We start from the raw sequence: 20,515 nt of genomic DNA on the forward strand, positions 1-20,515 counted from the left end.
TAGATAAAACTTTGAGGTGTCATAATTTTAAGTGATAGAGGAATGTGGTTGGTAGGAAAACAATTTTTAGAAACTGTAGTTTACTTCATGATTGAGAGTTAGGTGCAGTTTATTTAGTCTTACCATCAAAAAAATTTTTCCCTGGTAATGGATCAATTTTTGGAATTTGATCCTTTTGATGACTACACCCTGATCAGAATCAAATAAATACAGATTTGAGAAATCAAGGTCTTTGACCTCAAAAGTCAAAAGAGAGGACAGGAGGAAAGAGAGAAAAGAAAGCCCATCACTGCTGGGGTATGTTAAGTAAGCAGTTAGTTTTCTACAGTCTTAGGGGGCTACCATGAGAGATCCACAAAAGAATTAAGAATGAGAAAAATAAATTTAGAATAACACTAATAAAACAGAGCTAAAGACTATAGAATCACCTATCTGGGATAACTGCCTGAATCCCAGGCCAAGAGTCCAGGATTGTAAGCAGTACATTGGGTTTACTATGACTAAAGAGAAAGTAGGGATGGGGCAGCTTAGAGACTGGAGCAGAGCCCCATCATTCACATGGAGCTGATAATGCTTTCACTTGCTGGAGGACAAGGATGTGGGTTCCTCTTTAAGAACAGCTCCTCCCATTTTCCAACCCCCATAGAGTGTTGATTCACGGAAACATTTTTTCTTTCAAACTGCCAGAACAACGTGAACAAGACTTATAAACACACAGAAGTGAAGAAAAACAAAAGGTATAAAAAGAAAAAAAAAGGATGATATTGTAATGGGCTAAGAGGGAGGAGAGTGGGATTGGTAAATGGAGAATCATGTTCTATTTCTAACAAATGTGGCCAAAATGAGAATGAAATACAAATTCAAGTAGATTTTTTTTTCCTAAGAATTAAGGATCATGATTCCTATCATCCAAATCTATTTTTTCTGCATATCTGTTTGATTTTGTCTAAAAAGAAAAAAATAGAAGTAAATGCATTTTTAGGAGAGAATGGAAGCTGAGGGTAGCAGCTAATGGGAAGAAGCTGTGTTTGATAAAGAGATTTGACTTTTCTTTTTAACTGAGAAGATGAAGACTATTATTAGGGAAGGAAAGAGGGTGGCTACCTGGCATTCTGAAATGCAGATATAACCAGACCTTATTCCTTATCAAGTCTTATGACAAAATAGAAGAAATAAATATGTGCATGTGTGTACACACACAAATATGTATGTCTCTTCTTTCATATATACACATGGGTGTGGGTACATGTGTACGTGTGTGTTCATATACATACACATATGTATTTGTTTCTTCATGTATATATATATATATACACACACACACACATATATATGTAAAATGTTGGTGGGTTTAAGTGTGTGCATAAATGTTTTAGTTGTCAATCTCCTGTTTCTCCCATTCCCTCTCTCTAGTAGAGAGTAAACGACAAAAGGTCAAAGGCAAAGATGATAAATACTGATGATAAATACCTTGCTACACCATTAATCTCTTAATTTTAAAGAATTAACTAAAAACAAAAAGCCTCCCTTTTTTGGAAGAAAATATTTTCTTTAAAAAGTAAAAAATGGAAGTGTAGTTAGATGACTAAAAGGAATTTTGATCTTTTTTAAAATATTGCTTTCTGGGTACAAAAAGTTTCTTATTAAGCCAAAGAGTGATACAAAAAGAAGCAAAAATGAGATCTTGACAATACTGTTGCTGGAAATGTTCTCTGGGTGTTTGCACAGGTGACCATGGTGAAGAGAGTGGCCATTATTGGAGCTGGTATCAGTGGCTTGGCCTCCATCAGGAGCTGCCTGGAAGAGGGGCTGGAGCCCACCTGCTTTGAGAGGGGTGAAGACGTTGGGGGCTTGTGGAAATTCTCGGTGAGTGGGATGCCACTGCAGTAGACTGGAGAATGAGGTGGGAGGTACAGGAACACATTGTTTGGGCATAGGCTTCCAAACCAGCTGTCATGGCAGTTATAATAGCTCCATGAAGCAGAAGATCAGGAGCACATTGGAAATTAAGTCCCTTACTTCAGCAGGAAATAAGATGGTGGGCTGCTTAGTCTCTGTGTACAGAATTCAACTCTGATAAATCATTAATAAGTGAGCCACTTGGGGATAAAATCCACAGTCAAATACTGGTTAGGTTTATGTAATAGAATTCCATGAGTTACTCCAGCCCAGAGGGTAGAACCTCAGACTCGGAGGCTGGAACCTTGAGACAGATGTGGTCAGTCCCAGGCCCTGAAACCCTGCTAGATTTCAGAATTGCTTGGAACCAGTGACTCCTTTTCTCCTTCTGTTTTCTCCTTTGGGAATGGGAGCATTTGTAATGGGTACCCTGTGCCCAAAAATGTCCCATTGCTGTATTTTGGGAAGTTTCACAGATCCAGAAATGGAGAGTAATTTTGCCCAGTGTGAATCATATGCAGAGTCTCATTCATACCAGATTTAGATAGTTTAGATAATTAGCTTTAAAACTGTTGAGCTGATGACATATGAGTAAAATTTGTGACTTGATTTAATGCTGCAGTGGATTGAGACTTTGGGGATTTTAGGGTAAAGTGAATATATTTTGCATGTGGGATAAATGTGACTCTTTTGGGGCGTGACAGTGGACTATTGTAGGCTACTTAAACAATAGCCCCCTCAGAAATATTAGGTTCTAATCCCTAGAACCTGTAAATGTTCCTAATAAGGAAAAAGGACACTTTCAAACATAAAGAATCTTGAAATGGTGAAATCATCCTGGGTTATCTGATGAGCCCCAAATGCCATAATACATATCCGTATAAGAGAGAGTCAGAGGGGGATCTGACACACAAGGACAGAGAGAAAAGGGAATGTTACTCTGTCAGAAAGAGACATTTGAAGATGCTACACTGTGACCTTGAAGATGTATAAAGGGGACATTAGCCAAGGAATACAGGTGGCCACTGGTTGCTAAAGCAGCCAAGGAACTGGCATCCACTGGAATATGGAAGAGACAATGATTTTTCCCTAGAGTCCCTGGAATGAACATGACTCTGTGACACTTTGATTCAGGCCCGGTGATAGTGATTTCCAACTCCTGGCCTCTGGAATCACATTTTAAGAGGTCATTACTACAGTAGCCACAGTAAACTAATACAGTTGGTTATTTAGAGTTGCCTAACTATTTTACTTCTATGAGAGCTTACAGACTACAAATGATGTTGTGACTTGCAGTGTTTTTCAAATACCTCTAGGAGTCTGTAGCAGTATACCTAGAATTCACGTTATGGAATTATAAAATCGTGTAAATTTTGTCCTTTCATTACCTTTAGTTTCTAAAGTCAGTGTCTTTCGGAGTTCTTGTCGTGGCTCAGTGGGTAAAGAATCTGACTAGGAACCGCGAGGTTGCGGGTTAGATCCCCAGCCTTGCTCAGTGGATTAAGGATCCGGCATTGCGGTGAGCTGTGGTGTAGGTCACAGATGTGGCTCAGATCCCCAGTTGCTGTGGCTCAGGTGTAGGCTGGCGGCTACAGCTCCGATTAGACCCCTAGCCTGGGAATCTCCATATGCCACAGGAGCAGCCCTAGAAAAGACAAAAACAATAAAAAATAAAATAAAGTCAGCATCTTTCATTCTTTCAACTTTTTTTTTCTTTCAGAGAGATCCAAACATTAGCTAACTGTGAAAAGAGTAAAGCACAGATAATTCAAACTTGTTTAGTCCTCTAACCCTGAACCAATGGCAGAATGATGTATTTGCCTCACCTGCTCTGATCACTGAGAAAAATAAACTACTTTATAACTAGGCTTCAGGTCTAGGGGAAATGTCTCCCTTTCTCAGGAGTTCCCCCAAACAATATGTCAGTAAATTGTCTGGATTTGGCCTGAAGGGTCATGAATCAAGTCTCCTTTTTTCTGGGCATCCAACCCATTATTCACTTCCCATGATTTTTTTTCTGCTAGCCTATGTACCAGTTTGTCTTTAATATTTATTCTCTCCTTGTGTTGATTATAATCACTATCAAGATTCATAAATTCACCCAAAACTATCAATTCTTCCACCTCTGCATCCCACATATGGACTAACAGGGAGCAGAAGAAATCTCATGCTCTTTCCAGCTAACTTTGCTTTCTGATGCAAGCTGGCAACTGACTTACCACTTAATTACTTGTTAATAATCACACTGGATTTTGACCTTGTTACAATATTCTAACATTATACTAAAATTTATATTCTGGGGGCCTGGCAACTTTGGGCTATATAAGCCTTGATTCCAAATTTCTAGTGCTCAGTGCTTTTTATTACAAACAAGCATCTCTACATAGAAATGCATAATTTGGTACTTCATCAGAAGGAAATCATTTCAGGTAGAAAACTATGTTAATTTTTTAAGGAAAGAAATTTTAGAGCACTTTGAAGCCCCTTTTGGGGTTTTATTGGCTCTTTAAATTTGAAGTGCAATCTTAAATATTAGATTGTTTACATAGTTCTCATTTGTTTTAAGGATCATGGTCAGTTTTAGTCAAATAGTAGCTTAGCAAACATTGCATCTTGCACTTTGTTCAGTCACTTGTTAATATATGACTAACTCCGTGCTTTAACAAGATTAAACATGCCTATTTTCAAATGCCCATGGAACATTTCTAACACTGAGTCTTAACCAAAAAAATCTCGAAATTTTTGAAAAGACATGTAAATAAATTGAAATTCTCTGTTAACAATGTAATAAAATACAATACAATGAAATAGAAATTTATAACAAAATGAAGGTGGAAAACCCTTTCTCCAGGAATTGTTTCAGTTCTCTCTTGAAGATCTACTAGTTAATATTCTTTTAGGAGTTTGAGCCAATGCAATAAGATAAATGATTTATAATAAAAAAAAAGAGGAAAATGGAAAGGAGGAAAAACTATCATGTGCTGACTATCTAATTTTATACCATGAAGGACATAAGTTAGAAACTGGTTACAAAAAATAATGATAGAATAGATAATCACAAAATTACCAGAAAAAAAATCAATAGTTTTTAAATGTTTTAGAATTAGCAAACTGGCTTTTCTTACACTACAGCCAGCCTGTTTTACTTGATCTATATAATTTTCTAAAATTTTAATCTGTTATTTTAAAATCAGGGTACTTCACATGAAAATCTAGGAATCTGTCTTCTTTTGAAAAATCAGAAAATCAGGCAATACTGGATATACTCTTACTCTAATGCCTGGCCTCTTTCAGACTGAATTTGAATTCTGTTTCACAAAAATCATTTTTGGCCCATTTCTTGTAGCTTCCTGTGTGTTTATAGAATTTATTTTGACCGATTTTATGTACAAAGAACAGTCCCTTAGAATATTTGGAAGAAAAGATACCCCCATAATATTTTCCATCTCTTCTTATTCATATAGTTTTATCATTTTTTATTTAATAAAACCTCATATTTATATTATTAAAGCCAAGTAAGCACTGCCTATTGCTAAGCCACTTAGTGGATTCCAATTACATTTTCTTTCTAGAACAACTTTTTGCTTCCACTGGAGTTAATAATTCCCAATATCCTTTGTGGGTTTAATTTTATGAATACCATCTCTAATTCATCCCCCAAGCTCTCCCACAGAATTTTGATTCTCCTCCTAACCTGTTTAAATACATCAGCTTAATTCTTCTCTTAACTATCCCTTAAATATTCTTCTGGACTGTCCTCCTTCTCTTCTCTAGGCTAGCCACACTATTGTTATCTAGGGTAGCCCCATTTTCTGGAAAACTTATCTTCCTATTACTTTGTTTATTCACTCATTTTAATAGAGTATATGAAAGTATATACTCATTAGTTTCTTGAGAAATTATCTGTATGAAATGAAGGATTGTAGCCCTTGGATATCTTCTGCTATCATTATTTATCCAGATTCCCATTTGATTAGATCTAGTCTTAGCTTTCAGCATTCTTTGGTCTGTTAAGTACATTTTCCATCTATGTTCTATCTTCCAAAACATTGTTGCTATTTCTTATTTGCTTTTACCTTTTCTTTTTTCCTTGTTGGTTCATACCTCTGATACTTTTATAGTAATTTTAGTAGAAGAAGAGTTAAATGTATCTATATAATCTGTCGTGTTTAATCAGAAGTCTGGATTACTTATTTTAGTAATCAAGAAGTAAATAAAGCAGTTCCCGTTGTGTCGTAGTGGGAACGAATCTGACTAGGAACCATGAGGCTGCGTGTTCGATCCCTGGCCTCACTCAGTGGGTTCCAGATCCAGTGTTGCAGTGAGCTGTGGTGTAGGTCGTAGACACGGCTCAGATCTGGCATTGCTGTGGCTGTGATGTAGGCCAGGTGGCTACAATTTCAATTCAACCCCTAGCCTGGGAACCTCCATATGCTGCAGTTACGGCCCTAAAAAGACAAAAAATAAAAATAATAAATAAATAAATAAATAAAGCTACTTCCATAAATAAAGAAGATTTTGTTCTTTGTTGACCACTTGACCCCCAACAAATTTTATTTGAAAATGCAATTTATGACCCTATACGCAACTTAAAAGAATCCCTCTATAAACATGGTTTCTGAGACACACTGTAAATAAGTAGGAACAGCAAAATAGCCATGATGTGATGTGATTTTGTTTAAAAAAAGGAAAGTCTCAAATGATGTAGCTGATAGATGCTGCAATTCCTCTCCCAGTACCTTTTGGGAACCTAGGGAAAACTGCAGACCAATCAGCTCACCATTGCTAGGGAGATTTGTTATCCTGAGCCAAAGTACAAAAGCACCTCAAACTTGTCTCAAAGGTTTGCATCATTTTTATTATATGAAACTCCTCCCTTGTTGTTTCATAATTTTCTCCAACTTTGGCTTCATCTAGAACCTTACCTTTGGCCTTGTATCAGTTTTCTATTTTTGGGTAGCAAATAGTCACAAATTTAATAGCTTAAAAGTACACTTATTACTTTGTTATACAGGTAAGTACAGCACAGTTCAGCTAGGTTCTTTGCTTAGGGTTTCACGAGGCCAAAAATAAAATGCTGCCTGGGCTAAGCTCTTATCTGGAGGTGCTACAGAAGAATCTTCACTCAGTTTCTTGCTTTATAAGATTAACAACTTTGTTTCTTTGCTGGCTATAAACTGGGATTCCTCTCAGCTCCTAAAGCCTGCCAGTATTCTTTGGCATATGGCTTCCCCCATCTTCAAAGCCAGAACAACAAGCTGAATCGTCCTCCACTGCACCTCTGACTTCTGCTACCAGCTAGAGAAAACTCTCTTGTTCTAAAGGGATTGGGTGATTAGATGGAAGCCACATAACAATGCAGTCATGGGAGTGATATGTTATGTACATGTTTCAGCTATATTCAAAGAGCAAAGGGCTATACAAAGATGAGGTGCACTAAGGGTCATTCTTAAAATTCTGTCTACCAAATGCCTCAAGATATAATTTGAGGAAAAATCAAGAAATTATTGAGTGAACCACATCAGCCACCTCCAAAACTCTCACTCTGTTCTACAAGATCCTTTCCCATTTTCTCCTATGAGTTCTTGATATTTTGCAATGTTTTATCTTTAAGCAACACTAGATTAAGTGCTCGGCTCACTCTTTTACATCTACATGAGTAGGACAACAGACAAATATCCAGCATTACATAGAGAGTAGCATAAAAGCATTCCAAGACAGAGGTGCACCCCCCAGCTTGCACAACTTAATCTCTAGGTCTCTTTTGGGTCAATGCTCCAAATTTCAGGTCCCTTCCCTGCCCCTCAGCTCTTCCCAAAATTGTATCTGGGCTTATAGGAAAAGAGGGCTTAGATGACTTTGTATGGAAGAAAGCCAAAGTTCCCAAAATTCAAACACAGGCCCTTCTGGGTGCCTGATGTTCCTGTTCCATTTGGTTACCATTCACACTCATTATTCAGGAATCTTAAACTAAAGACGGCAGTTGACGAGCCTAGGGACTATGCTCTCTTAGCTTAGTCAGGGGCCAGTGAACTGCATTACTGAAGTCTCCCACTTGCCAGGTCCAGTTTGCTCATTGAGTCACTGCCACAAGTGGTCTACTCTGCAGCTCTCTTAAAATGCCAGTTAGCCCCAACCATGGCAACTCTGGTAAAGTACCTACCAAGATTATCAGATAATTTCTCCATCCCATGGGGAACAGGTAGGAACCCCTAATTCATTTAAACTGAATAGGTTCAAGAGAGCTAAACTAAGCTCCTACCTCTTTCTAATCTTGCTACCTCTTCCTAATGATTGCTACTTGACTCTGCTGTGTCTACCTCCCCCTTACTCAGGTTGGTTCAGGGAGAGCTTCTGAAGTGATATCTTAACAGAATTTCAAATGTTAAAACCAAAGCCCCTCTGCCCTCAGCGTTCCCCTTAGTCTAACAGGAGGTTATGCAAATTTCAGAATTTCACCCCAAAAGATAAATCTTAGGATTTAGGTAATTCACCATCACCTCATTTTCTGCCTCTATTCCATTTTTTCCTTACCCAATTCATTTAGCGTTTTTCAAACTGGAGATTATGACCCATTAGTCTGCTATGATATAAATTAATGAATCAATCTGTATGTTTAAATAGAATGGATGGAATGTGTTCAACTCAAGTTGTTTAAAATGACTTGTTTTATAAAATTTTTGTTTCCTCTGTGTGTATGTGTGTTTGTGTGTCTACCAGGTTGCAATATAAAATATATTACCAACCATTAGAGTATGGTCAAAAACATTTGAAAACCACTATCCTAAACATAACCAAAGTTCTCTCTGCCCAGGTACATAAGAAAATATTATGAACTAATCCACCAGAAGTAAATACTAACTCATGTTACACTGAAGGAATTTTTTTTTCATTTTTTCACAATAAAGACCAAGTCTTTAATCTTTTTTCCTTTTTTTTTTTTTTTTGGTCTATTTAAGGCCATCCCCCTGGCGTATGGAGGTTCCCAGGGCAGGAGTTTAATCGGAACTGTACCTCCTGCCTATGCCACACCACAGCTCACAACATCACCAGATCCTTAACCCACTGAGGATGGCCAGGGATCGAACTCACATCCTCATGGATACTAGTCAGATCCGTTAACCACTGAGCCATGACAGGAACTTCCTACCATTCAATCATTTTAAAATATACAATTCTGTGGCATTAAATTCATTCACATTATTTTATAATCATATCACCATCTATCTCTAGAATATTTTTAATCTTCACAAAGTAAAACACTGCAGAAATTAAACAATAATCCTTGATTCCTCCCTCATCTTAGCCCCAAGCAACCACCACTCAGTCTCTATGAAGGAGATTACTCTGGTTATCTCAGATAAATGGAATCATACTGTTTTTGGTTTTTTTTTGTTTGTTTGTTTTGTTTGTTTGCTTTTTTGTCTTTTTGCTATTTCTTGGGCCGCTCCTGCAGCATATGGAGGTTCCCAGGCTAGGGGTCGAATTGGAGCTGTAGCCGCCGGCCCACACCAGAGCCACAGCAACACGGGATCCGAGCCACATCTGTGACCTACACCACAGCTCACAGCAAGGCCGGATCGTTAACCCACTGAGCAAGGGCAGGGACCGAACCCGCAACCTCATGGTTCCTAGTCGGATTCGTTAACCACTGTGCCACGACGGGAACTCCTGTTTTTGTTTTTTTGTGACTGGCTTACTTCGTATACTGTATGCCCTCAAAGTTAATGCATATCATAGCATATGTCAGAATGTCCTTTCTTTTTAAAGCTGAATAATAGTCTACTATATGTATATATCACATCTTGTCCATGCTCATGAGTTGACACACTGAAATCATGCAGGGGTGAATTCTGGAAAATATCCATTGCTATGTTTAATGGCTCAAAGGAATAAAATGATCTTAGTTACATATTTTAAAAGGACATGATGAAATTCAGAATTTGTTTCCCTTAGCAAAGAAAGGATGTTAAGAAAGATATATTCTTCGACATTCTAAGTTCCTTTGATCAACGTCAAATTGTTAGAGTGAAAATAATTTATGCCATATTTTATTGAATTTACTTTTTGGTAAAAGCCAATTGAAAAACGAGTGAAAATTATTTGAAACTGGCTCCTGATTATGATAAGAATACTCATTTACAAACTCTCTTCCATTTAAAATGATACTTTTACAGGACCATGCAGAGGAAGGCAGGGCCAGTATTTATAGATCAGTCTTCACCAACTCTTCCAAAGAGATGACATGTTTTCCAGACTTCCCATTTCCTGATGACTTTCCCAACTTTATGCATAACAGCAAGCTCCAGGAATATATCACTGCATTTGCCAAAGAAAAGAACCTCCTGAAATATATACAGTTTAAGGTAAGATACTATCAAAAAATTAATTTGGGGCAAAACTGTGAGGAATTCTGTATTACTAGACTGTCATTTGTTCCTTTTAGTATCTCTTTCATATCTGTCAATGTTATTAACAATGTGGCATCTCCAATCCTAGATTTGGAGAAGATACATTCCTCTCAAGAAAATAAAGGAAATTTATAAAATTTGACTACATACAGTTCTTAGACCAAAATGACATAAACTTAGAAATCAATAGCAAAGAAATAAATATAAAATAGCCATGAATTAATAAAGAACTCTTTTTTCCCTAAACAATTTATGCATCAAAAAAGGGAATTGCAATGGAAATTTTGAAATATTTAAAACTGAATAATTGAAATTCTACCCAAGCTTCAATGTTTATATTAGTAAATAAGAAAGGTTTCCCTTGGAGTTCCCGTCGTGGCGCAGTGGTTAACGAATCCGACTAGGAACCATGAGGTTGCGGGTTCGGTCCCTGCCCTTGCTCAGTGGGTTAACGATTTGGCTTTGGCCGTGAGCTGTGGTGTAGGTTGCAGACGCGGCTCGGATCCCGTGTTGCTGTGGCTCTGGCGTAGGCCGGTGGCTACAGCTCCGATTGGACCCCTAGCCTGGGAACCTCCATACGCCGCGGGAGCAGCCCAAGAAATAGCAACAACAACAACAACAACAAAAAAGACAAAAGACAAAAAAAAAAAAAAGAAAGGTTTCCCAAGTAATCCTTATGCACACTAAAATTTGAAAAGGACTTATGCTCTGAATATACATGATATCTTTCATTTTAAGACAATAATATTAAAAATAAAATGGCTAAGGAAATACTTTAGGAAATAGTTGTCCCTACAAATATTATTGGCCACCAAATTATTTACCACATATGGCATATGTCTCTAGCAAATTATGATTCAATTCACTGTCATATCTCCAAAAGGAATCACTCCTGAACTGCAGAAAGTACTAGTCAGACAAAAGGAACTACCGGGGGATTAAAAATTTTTTTTTTTTATTTATTCTGAAGGAATGTTGAATTTGCAATAAGTACCTTAATAACAATTTAAGTATTTTTTCTGAGCCACAGTTAAGAATTTTTTTCATACTATTTGATCAAGTTGGTGCCATACCTCTGTTAGCATAGAAAAAAGACTATCTTTCTGTGCTTCTCTTAGACGCTTGTATCCCGTGTAAATAAACATCCTGATTTTTTGATCACTGGCCAATGGGATGTTACCACCGAAAAGGATGGTCAAAAAGAATCAGTTGTCTTTGACGCTGTAATGATTTGTTCTGGACACCATGTGTATCCCAACCTACCAAAAGAATCCTTTCCAGGTAAGGCCAAAAGTTAGGTTGAAATCTATACACCTGGTATGAATGAATTACCTTAATAATGTCTATATCTTTATCTTTACCTGTATCTATATACCATTTATAAGAGTACACATTAAATTAAAATAAGCTTCTATTGTATCTAATACACCTAGAATGTTAAATTCCATATTATTCAACTGTATTCAACCACAAGGTCTGTTATAGCAGTTTTTAAAATGGAAATCAAAATGATTTATATTTCCCACTTTTTACTCAGGACTAAAACTTTTTAAAGGCAAATGCTTCCACAGCTGGGACTATAAAGAACCAGGACTATTCAAGGGGAAGCGAGTCCTAGTGATTGGCCTGGGGAATTCAGGCTGTGATATTGCTACGGAACTCAGTCACACAGCTGAACAGGTATGCTTCTCAGGGACTCAGAGAATTATCTTTAAAGGGACAGAAACACTTATCATTTGAAAGGTGTGAAAGGTGTGATGTGAAAGAGGGGCAGGGGCAGGGTACTTGATGTGAAGACTAAGAAGTGCTTCATGTAGCTCAACTTCCCCTGGTAACAGATAGGATTTTAAATAGCTTGAGATGGCAACGGCAGAACACCAGCAAAGAATGATGTGGTCATTCAACAGTCTTCTTCTTTGGGATGTTTGATGCCTAATATGTGTCCAGTAAATTCCTCCAAAGCTAGTGGGATCATGTTTGGATCATCAAATAGGAACTAGAAAAAATATGACTAGAATTCAGTTATTGGTCACCTACACCTAAGAAGATTTGATTAAAAATGAAAATTTGCCTGGAACAGTATGACAGGGTGTTACTCCTAAAATGTAGATTATAATGCAGGAAGTTTATTTGGGAGTACTCTCTGGATGAATGCCTCAAAGGTAAGGGAAAGAAGTTATCTTTTACTTACTCTAAAGCTAAGATAGTCCTTTCAAATTGTCCCAGGTTGAAATGAGAGGCTGGGCCTTTCCTTCTCTGCATCAACCCTGCAGTCAATGAATGCAGGGAATCCAGAAAGAGTATATAATATGTTGGGTGAGGCCCCCTCTTCAACCAAAGCAACTCCCAAAGAAGGCTGATACCTGGGGACTGCCCTCTGGCAACACTCCCAGCAGCTGGTATAGTAACTCTGTTCCTAAGTGCAGATCTGGAGGGCATTATCACAACATCCACTACAAATAGACACCCATTTTAATGGTTTAATTAGTGGGTTTTTTTTTTTTTCCAAGGTCATCATCAGCTCCAGAAGTGGCTCCTGGGTGATGAGTCGGGTCTGGTATGATGGCTATCCATGGGACATGATGACTATCACACGATTTGAAACCTTCCTCAAGAACAACTTGCCAACAGTCATCTCTGACTGGTGGTACACAAAGCAAATGAATGCAAGATTCAAGCACGAGAACTATGGCTTGATCCCTTTAAAAAGGTAAAGCAGAGTTAAAATATGATATATCTGCTGACTTTAATTTCAGCGTAAACAATCCTAATGTGTGTTATAACCACCAAGTAATTCAGTGAGGTAATCACCTCTCACATTTCAGGGGATAAAGAACTGCAAACATTAGGAGTGTTTTCTTTCTTTCTTTCTTTCTTTCTTTCTTTCTTTCTTTCTTTCTTTCTTTCTTTCTTTCTTTCTTTCTTTCTTTCTTTCTTTCTTTCTTTCTTCTTTCTCTTTCTTTCTTTTTAGGCCCACACCTGAGGCATACGGAAGTTCCCAGGCTAGGGGTCAAATTGGAGCTTCAGCTGCCAGCCTATACCACAGCCACAGCAATGGGATCTGAGCCACATCTGTGACCTAGACCACGGCTCATAGCAACGCCAGATCTCTAAGTGAGGCCAGGAATTGAACCCATATCCTCATGGATACCAGTCAGATTCATTTCTGCTGCACCACAACAGGAACTCCCCAGGGGTGTTTTCTTATTTCACAATCCTCTCTACCATATTTGCACAGCTGGAAAGTTACATAATACCTCAGGAACTAGTCCCTAGTAATGGCAATAACAGTCAACATGTTTTAAGCACTTAATAGATGTCAGAACCTTATTAAGACTCTGACCTGTGTTATCTCCTTAGAAGTAGCTATTCTCTTAACAGCTATGAGGATGGCTCTATTACAAGTTTCATTTCAGAAATGAGAAAACTGTGATCCAATTTAGTTAACAACTTTATCAAAGTTACACATCCAGAAAGTTAGATGCCAGATTTGAAACAAGGTCAGATCTGCTTGCTTCAGAGCCCCTTACTCTTAGCCACCTTGCTTTACTGCCTCTTTGCTAATGGAAAATTTGAGCTAAGAAAAACAGGACTTTCCTTGTGTTAGCTCTCATCACCCACCACTTAAATGGAGCCCTTCCACTGAATTATGGCTACCATGTTTGCATTTTCCATTTCCTCCTCATTCCTTCCTATAACATCTCCCAAGCCGGTCATGTAAAAAGAAATTACTTTGACACGAGGTGAAAAACTCAAACTATAAACTGTTTACATCAAAATTAATTCATTAATTCAATAAGTATTTATTAGGCATTTATTATGTGCCAGGTCCTATGTTAAGCCCTGTGGATATAGCAATGAAGAAAACATACAAAAATCCCTGTCCTGGTGGAGCTTACATTCTAGTAGTGGGAAAGAGACAATAAACAAATATCAGAAAATCATATGGTGACATATACTATATGAGGAAAAAAACAAAGTAGGCAAGGGTAACAGAGAGTGCCATCAAGACAGTTTTAAACAGAGTCCTCATGGGGGGGTCTTACTGTAAAGAAAGAGTTGTGAGCAAATTCCCAAAGGAGATGAGAAAATGAGCCAGGAGAATATCTGGGGAAGAGTATTCCAGACAATAGGAACAGCTAAAACATCACTTCCTCAGGGGTAAGAGTGACATGTTCATCAAAATGCAGTGAGCTTCTCATCCTAAGTAAGAGGGTTGGGGAGAGAAGAAAATGAAATGAGAGACATCAAAATAGCCAGCTGACAGGTCTTGTAGGCCATTGTCCTCTTTACTCTGAATGCAGTGGGAAACCATAGCAGGCATCTGAGAAAATTAAGGATAATATCTAAGTTAATCTGAAGAGGTAACTTTTGACTGCTTTGATCATCACCCAGTGTAGGGGGTAGGTTAAGGAAGGAAGTAGAAAGACTAGTTATGAGGTTATTGTCAAAATCCCAGATGAGAGAGGAGGGCGACTTGAACTAGGGTTATCAGCAATGAGTGCTTAGAAGTGATCAGATTTTGGATACAGTTTGAAGGTAAACCAAAAAAGAATTTCTGTTTTATTAAATAACAGATATGAGAGCAAAAAAGGGATGGAGGATGTCTTTTAATCTGATCAAAGGTACAAGGATGGAGGTGACATCTACTGATATGTGGAAGACCATGGGAGGAGCGGAAGTTTAGTTTTAAACATATCACAGTTGATATGCCTTCTAGACGTTTTCATAGAAAGATGTTGAGCAACAGTGGGATACACAAGACAGAAAATATATTCAAACTGTAAGTTCAAAATGTGGACTGGTTAGAATATAGACAGTACTTAGATATAGTGCCACTGGATCTGGCAGTTTGAAGATCCTATTGGTCTTGACAAAAGAAGTTTCAATTAGTCTAAGATAAATGGCAGGTAATTTGAGCAGTTGAATCCAGCATTTTTCTAAGCAGCATTCCAACTGATCTCATTGTCTGGGCTTCCTCCCCAGTAGAGTCTACCTATGGCTCTTGCTCTCTCTTTCTCCCTCTCTCTCTCTCTTTCTCTCTCAGCTCCCACCATCCTGCAAGAACTCTTTTCCTTCAGCATTATTTAGTTCACCCATAAGTTCAGATTTATCTGTACCCTCTAGAGATATTATTGAATAAAAAATGACCAAAAGCTCTCTCTTCCCAGACTTCCAGTGACCAAAAATTCAAACCGACCTCTTCCCTCTCCTGGCCTTATTTATATTCCTGGATGCTCCCTCCTTCACCTGACTTGTGCCTTTGTCTGAATGCGCTCACACCTCTGTGAAAGAACCCAATTTCAGCCTTCCCACCTTTGACTTCCTTCCACCTGTTTGATCTTCTCTACATCACAATGACCACTTTGAAGGATTCTGTAGTAGGAATAATGGCTAACATTTTGAGCACTATCTATTGCCCCAAACTATACTAAAGTCTTAATATTACTTAGGTCTCTCAATGACCTCAGGTAGATTTAACAGTTATTGACACTCCAGATGAGAAAGATGAGGCAAGAGAAACTAAGAACACTTAATTTGATCAAGGTTCATAGTTGATAAGTAGCAAAGAAAAGAATTTAAATACCCAGGTAGTCTTGACATAACATTCTTTTCCTAATATATGCTTTAACAGGGGAAAGGGCCCGGGTGCTTATTCTGGGATTTGAAGAGAATCTGGGGAAGAGAAGAAAATGATCACGGAAATTAGAGAAAAGATCAGCAAAAAGCAACTTCTCTTACACTTTACATCAGTTTTGTCCTTCGTTCATATTTGTAACACTGCATGGAACATAGAAAAAAGAAAATGGGGGGGTAGTTTTTCTCCTTCCTTATTAACTATTAATGATTATTAATTAGATATTATGGACAAATAAAATGAGGAAATATTACCATTCCAATGGTTGTCTCTATTTTCTATACAGAGCCCTGAGGAAAGAGCCTGTGTTCAATGATGAGCTCCCAGCTTGCATTCTACGTGGCACCGTGTCCATTAAGCCAAATGTGAGGGAGTTCACAGAGACTTCAGCCATTTTTGAAGATGGGACAGTGTTTGAGGCCATTGACTATGTCATTTTTGCAACAGGCTATAGTTATGCCTATCCTTTCCTTGATGAATCCATCATTAAGAGCAGAAACAATGAGGTCACCTTATTTAAAGACATCTTCCCACCTGTACTGGAGAAGCCAACCATGGCAGTCATTGGCTTTGTTCAGTCTCTTGGAGCTGCCATTCCCACAGCTGACCTGCAGGCCCGCTGGGCAGCACGAGTAATAAAGGGTAAGTAGACAAAGAAACTCATTGGTGGGGAAGATGGATGACAATGAGATTGTCTTTGAGCCTTTGTGAAAACAATAGTCCTAATAACAAGGGACAAATCCTAGATCCCATCCAGTTTTGACAATCTATAATTCTCTATTTTTGGTACTATATTTTATAATAAATTAAAATTTATCACATTGGATTATCATATGCAATAGTAAAAGATGTTATTCATGAAGTGTTTGTGATTTATAACTCCTTAAAATAGTTAATTACCCAAGACTTTTCATTAAATTTGAGAATGCCAGAGCTTCTCATCTTAAGTGCATGACAACTTTATAAAATTATAACTTCAAAACAATAGAATGACAATGCTTGAAAGGTTAATAACCAAAGATGTTTTCAAGCCAATATCCAGTCAACTTTAAATATCCACAGTCATGAAAAAAAAATTATGTTTGCTGAAGAGGCAGTGGTTTTTCTGCTCCATCTTCTTCCCTGCTATGTGTCAGATAAGGACCAGCTGTGGATCATTAGAAGCTGAAAGCACTTAGTATGGTATTGTCTAAGGTAGGTAAATACTAATCCCCTGTATTTTAAAAAAGAAAAAGGAAACAATAAACTTGAATGGGGTCAGGCAAAAAAGGCAGACAGCATCATCCAGCCCCAGGTACTGGAATCAGAGTCACACTAAGGTTTGAATGCAGTTGTGGGATGATTCAGATCATAAGACCAAATAGGGCCATGGTTAAAGAGTAAATATAGTCATAAAAGTTTGGTGGTCTTAGAGGTATAAAACTTTAAGATAAGGCATCTTAGCAGGTCCACTTCCTTTGAAGCCACATCTAAGGCTTCCAGTCCTACCAAACTTGCTAGTTTAAATGTTCTTTTATGCCAGAGGTCAGAACTTGCCACTTCACACCCTACATCATTTCTCACCACCGGGCTGCAATCCACATCATTACAGTCATGCATATCAATGATCTCTCTAAATCTCCTCACTCCGCTGGCCCCCAAGCAGAGTTGTGGTGCCAGGTGATATTGCTCCAGTGAAGCAGCAGCCAGGAAGGTGATGGCATAGAAATTCTACTTAGAAAAAAATGAGCTTATGACTCATGTTCAGAAAGACTGGCACTAAAATTTTGGCTAGTTATTCTCTGTGAAGACAAGAGTTATAACCTGGGCTCTGAAGAAAGGAGACAAGACAGAGACCCAATCAACAAGGAACTGATATACAAGGCCAAGACTCAGTCTTAGGGAAAATGGGAGATAAGGCAAACGGTCTAATATGGGGAAACCAGGGTACCAGGACAGAGGGATCAGTTACAAGCCGACTAATGGCAATAGCTGGTGGGCTGCTGAATACAGCCTCTCCTCCATCTATTCTCCTGCCCAAGGACAGAAGGAATTCCAAGGTTTGGAACAAGGCCATGTCTACAAAGATTTTCATGTGATACTATCTGTAAGGACTGCTTAAACAGTGACTTAGGCAAATCATTGAGTTCTTAAAGATTCAGATCTGGGCTAGAAGGTCTGGTCTTGTTCCAGGTGATCCCAAAATTGCCAAAGAAACCACACTAAATTTGAAGTAACAAAACTTCAGTTCTGGGTTTTAGAGAAATCTTTAAACCTATGCCAGAAAATCCCTGAAATCCTGGGTAGCCCCAACTCAGATCTGGTCCCCTGAGGGTTCCCTGTATCCTTGGTGACTTGTTAACAGTCTATATCCTGTCTCATATAAGAACCACTGGCTCTTCAGAGAGAATCTTGGGACTTCACTAAGTTCTATATCTTATTTGTTAGAAATTCCCTTTTCTGGTGAAGCAAGATAATTTTCTATTAAGTTGTTTTTCTCAAATCTTAAAAAAGAGCTACAAATTTACTTTTAGCTATAATTTATTAGTATTTTTTAAATAAAGCTGAGAGATTAGAATATAATCCCTTAAACTGATTTTTTTTAAAATCTTGTAACTGGTTTAAGAGCAAAGATAGAAAGATGAAAAATTATTTGGGTAATGGCTTTTAATTACTATGACAAGAATCATCTCTGAAAAGATTGGGAATGACCTGTATGTTTGTCTGAAAATGATCAGCTGTTCATGTGCTCATGATTTTACTAGACAGCGACAAAAAATTTGAAAATACTACAGGGATTCATAATCCTTATTGAAAAGAAACATTACAGGTTGGCCCTATGCCAGATTTAAATATTATCATGTCTTCCCCCACCCCTTTTATTTTTTAGGAACTTGCACTTTGCCTTCTATCAAGGACATAATGCATGATATAGATGAAAAAATGGAGAAAAAGCTAAAATGGTAAGAGCATCTATTGTAAAGGAGGTCTAGAAAAATAAGAATTTGTGAATGTTTGAAACTGTTTTAGTCTCAAGTAGTCCTGAGTGAGGTCATTAGGGGGACAGCTATGAGCTAAATTTATCCACTCAACAAATATTTATCAAGGATCTATTTTGCTCCTGATACCACACTAACTCCTGTTTTAGCCCCCTTAGCTTCTTCAATATATCATAGAAGGACTCAGATAGATTATAAATCAGAAGAGATTAGAAACACATGGATGTGGACTTCTGTATTCTAGCCCATAATCCTCTAAGATGTAAAGGATGCCTTCCAGCAGATAGCTCTAATGAAAATGGCTCAACTAAATGAGAAAGAGAACTGGGCTCCTGTCCTGCCTCTGTCACTAATTAGCTCAGTAGCTATGAATTACTGACTTCACTTCAGCAAGAGACAATTCATCTACTTGTAAATGTGGATAAAAATGGCTTTCTCAGTTGCTTTGCAGTGTTGTGGAAGGTTGAAATGAAATCAGCATGAAAGTCCTTTAGTAAAAACTACAAAATGTAGGATAATGAGCAATAGTCCCCTTACCAACACAAAGGATTGATGTTGATTCTCACTGATAAAAATGTGTGAGGCATTTTCCCTGTTCTTGTTTCTTCACAAAGCTTGGATAACCACAGTCTGTTTTCTCTCCCACCCCTAGGTTTGGCAAAAGCAATACCATACAGACAGATTATGTTGTTTACATGGATGAACTTGCCTCCTTCATTGGGGCAAAGCCCAACATTCCATGGCTGTTTCTCACAGATCCGAAGTTGGCCTTGGAAGTTTACTTCGGTCCTTGTAGCCCATACCAGTTTAGGCTGGTTGGTCCTGGGAAGTGGCCAGGAGCCAGAAATGCCATACTGACCCAGTGGGACCGGATATTGAAACCCATTACAACAAGAGTTGTTGGGAGTCCTCTGAAGCCTTGCTTATTCTGCAATTGGTTCAGACCTGTAGTTATTTCTGCTGTATCAATTGCTGTTTTGCTTGTGTTGTTCTAATCATCACTCTATCTAGGATTCTGAAAGTTACTAACACAAGTTTAAATCATTCCCTTTTCCTAACTGTTTAAGGTTGCAAAATAACATTCTGCTTTTAAGGACTTCTTACAAGATATGAAGTAATTCCAAATGAAGCAGAAGTTTTCTTGAAACCCTGTGGCCTAAATGGAACCAAGTAAAGAAAAATTAAATATAGCATATAAATTTTATTTTGTTTGATGTTATAAATGCTAGTACACAAAATAAACTGAAGAGCAAAATTGGTACAATTTCTGTTATTCTTCCTCATTTAATTATTTAAGTTTTTGTAAATATTAGTCGGCTCATGAAGGATATGATATTCCTCCTAAACTTTTTTAGCAGTCTTAATAATACCCATCTATTTCCATACAAAACTGAATTATAACCACTCTTAATTATCTTGGTATATAATAATAATGATTTTTCAATCATTCATTCATTTCTGCATATTTTACTCTGATAAGACTAAATGTATATATTTTAACTGAAATACATAGTTTGAACATATGAAGCACATAAGATTTTTTTCATTTCCAGTATCATCAAGAAATTCTTACCAGTTCTTAAAAGTGC

At 37.7% G+C, this 20,515-nt stretch overlaps 1 protein-coding gene across 1 annotated transcript; it reads left to right on the top strand.

Annotated features, from left to right (window-relative positions):
* Window positions 1–664: 664 nt before the first annotated feature.
* FMO3 (flavin containing dimethylaniline monoxygenase 3) lies at window positions 665–20,185 on the top strand. The gene is made up of 9 exons (XM_047753709.1): window positions 665–737; window positions 1,729–1,866; window positions 10,077–10,265; window positions 11,429–11,591; window positions 11,848–11,990; window positions 12,821–13,020; window positions 16,235–16,590; window positions 18,818–18,890; window positions 19,579–20,185. Exons 2-9 carry the CDS (start codon window positions 1,735–1,737, stop codon window positions 19,919–19,921), a joined length of 1,599 nt encoding a protein of 532 aa, XP_047609665.1. The 5' UTR covers window positions 665–737; window positions 1,729–1,734; the 3' UTR covers window positions 19,922–20,185.
* Window positions 20,186–20,515: the final 330 nt, after the last annotated feature.

This window comes from Phacochoerus africanus, chromosome 11 (genome assembly GCF_016906955.1).
Source record: "Phacochoerus africanus isolate WHEZ1 chromosome 11, ROS_Pafr_v1, whole genome shotgun sequence".
Classification (NCBI taxonomy): domain Eukaryota; kingdom Metazoa; phylum Chordata; class Mammalia; order Artiodactyla; family Suidae; genus Phacochoerus; species Phacochoerus africanus.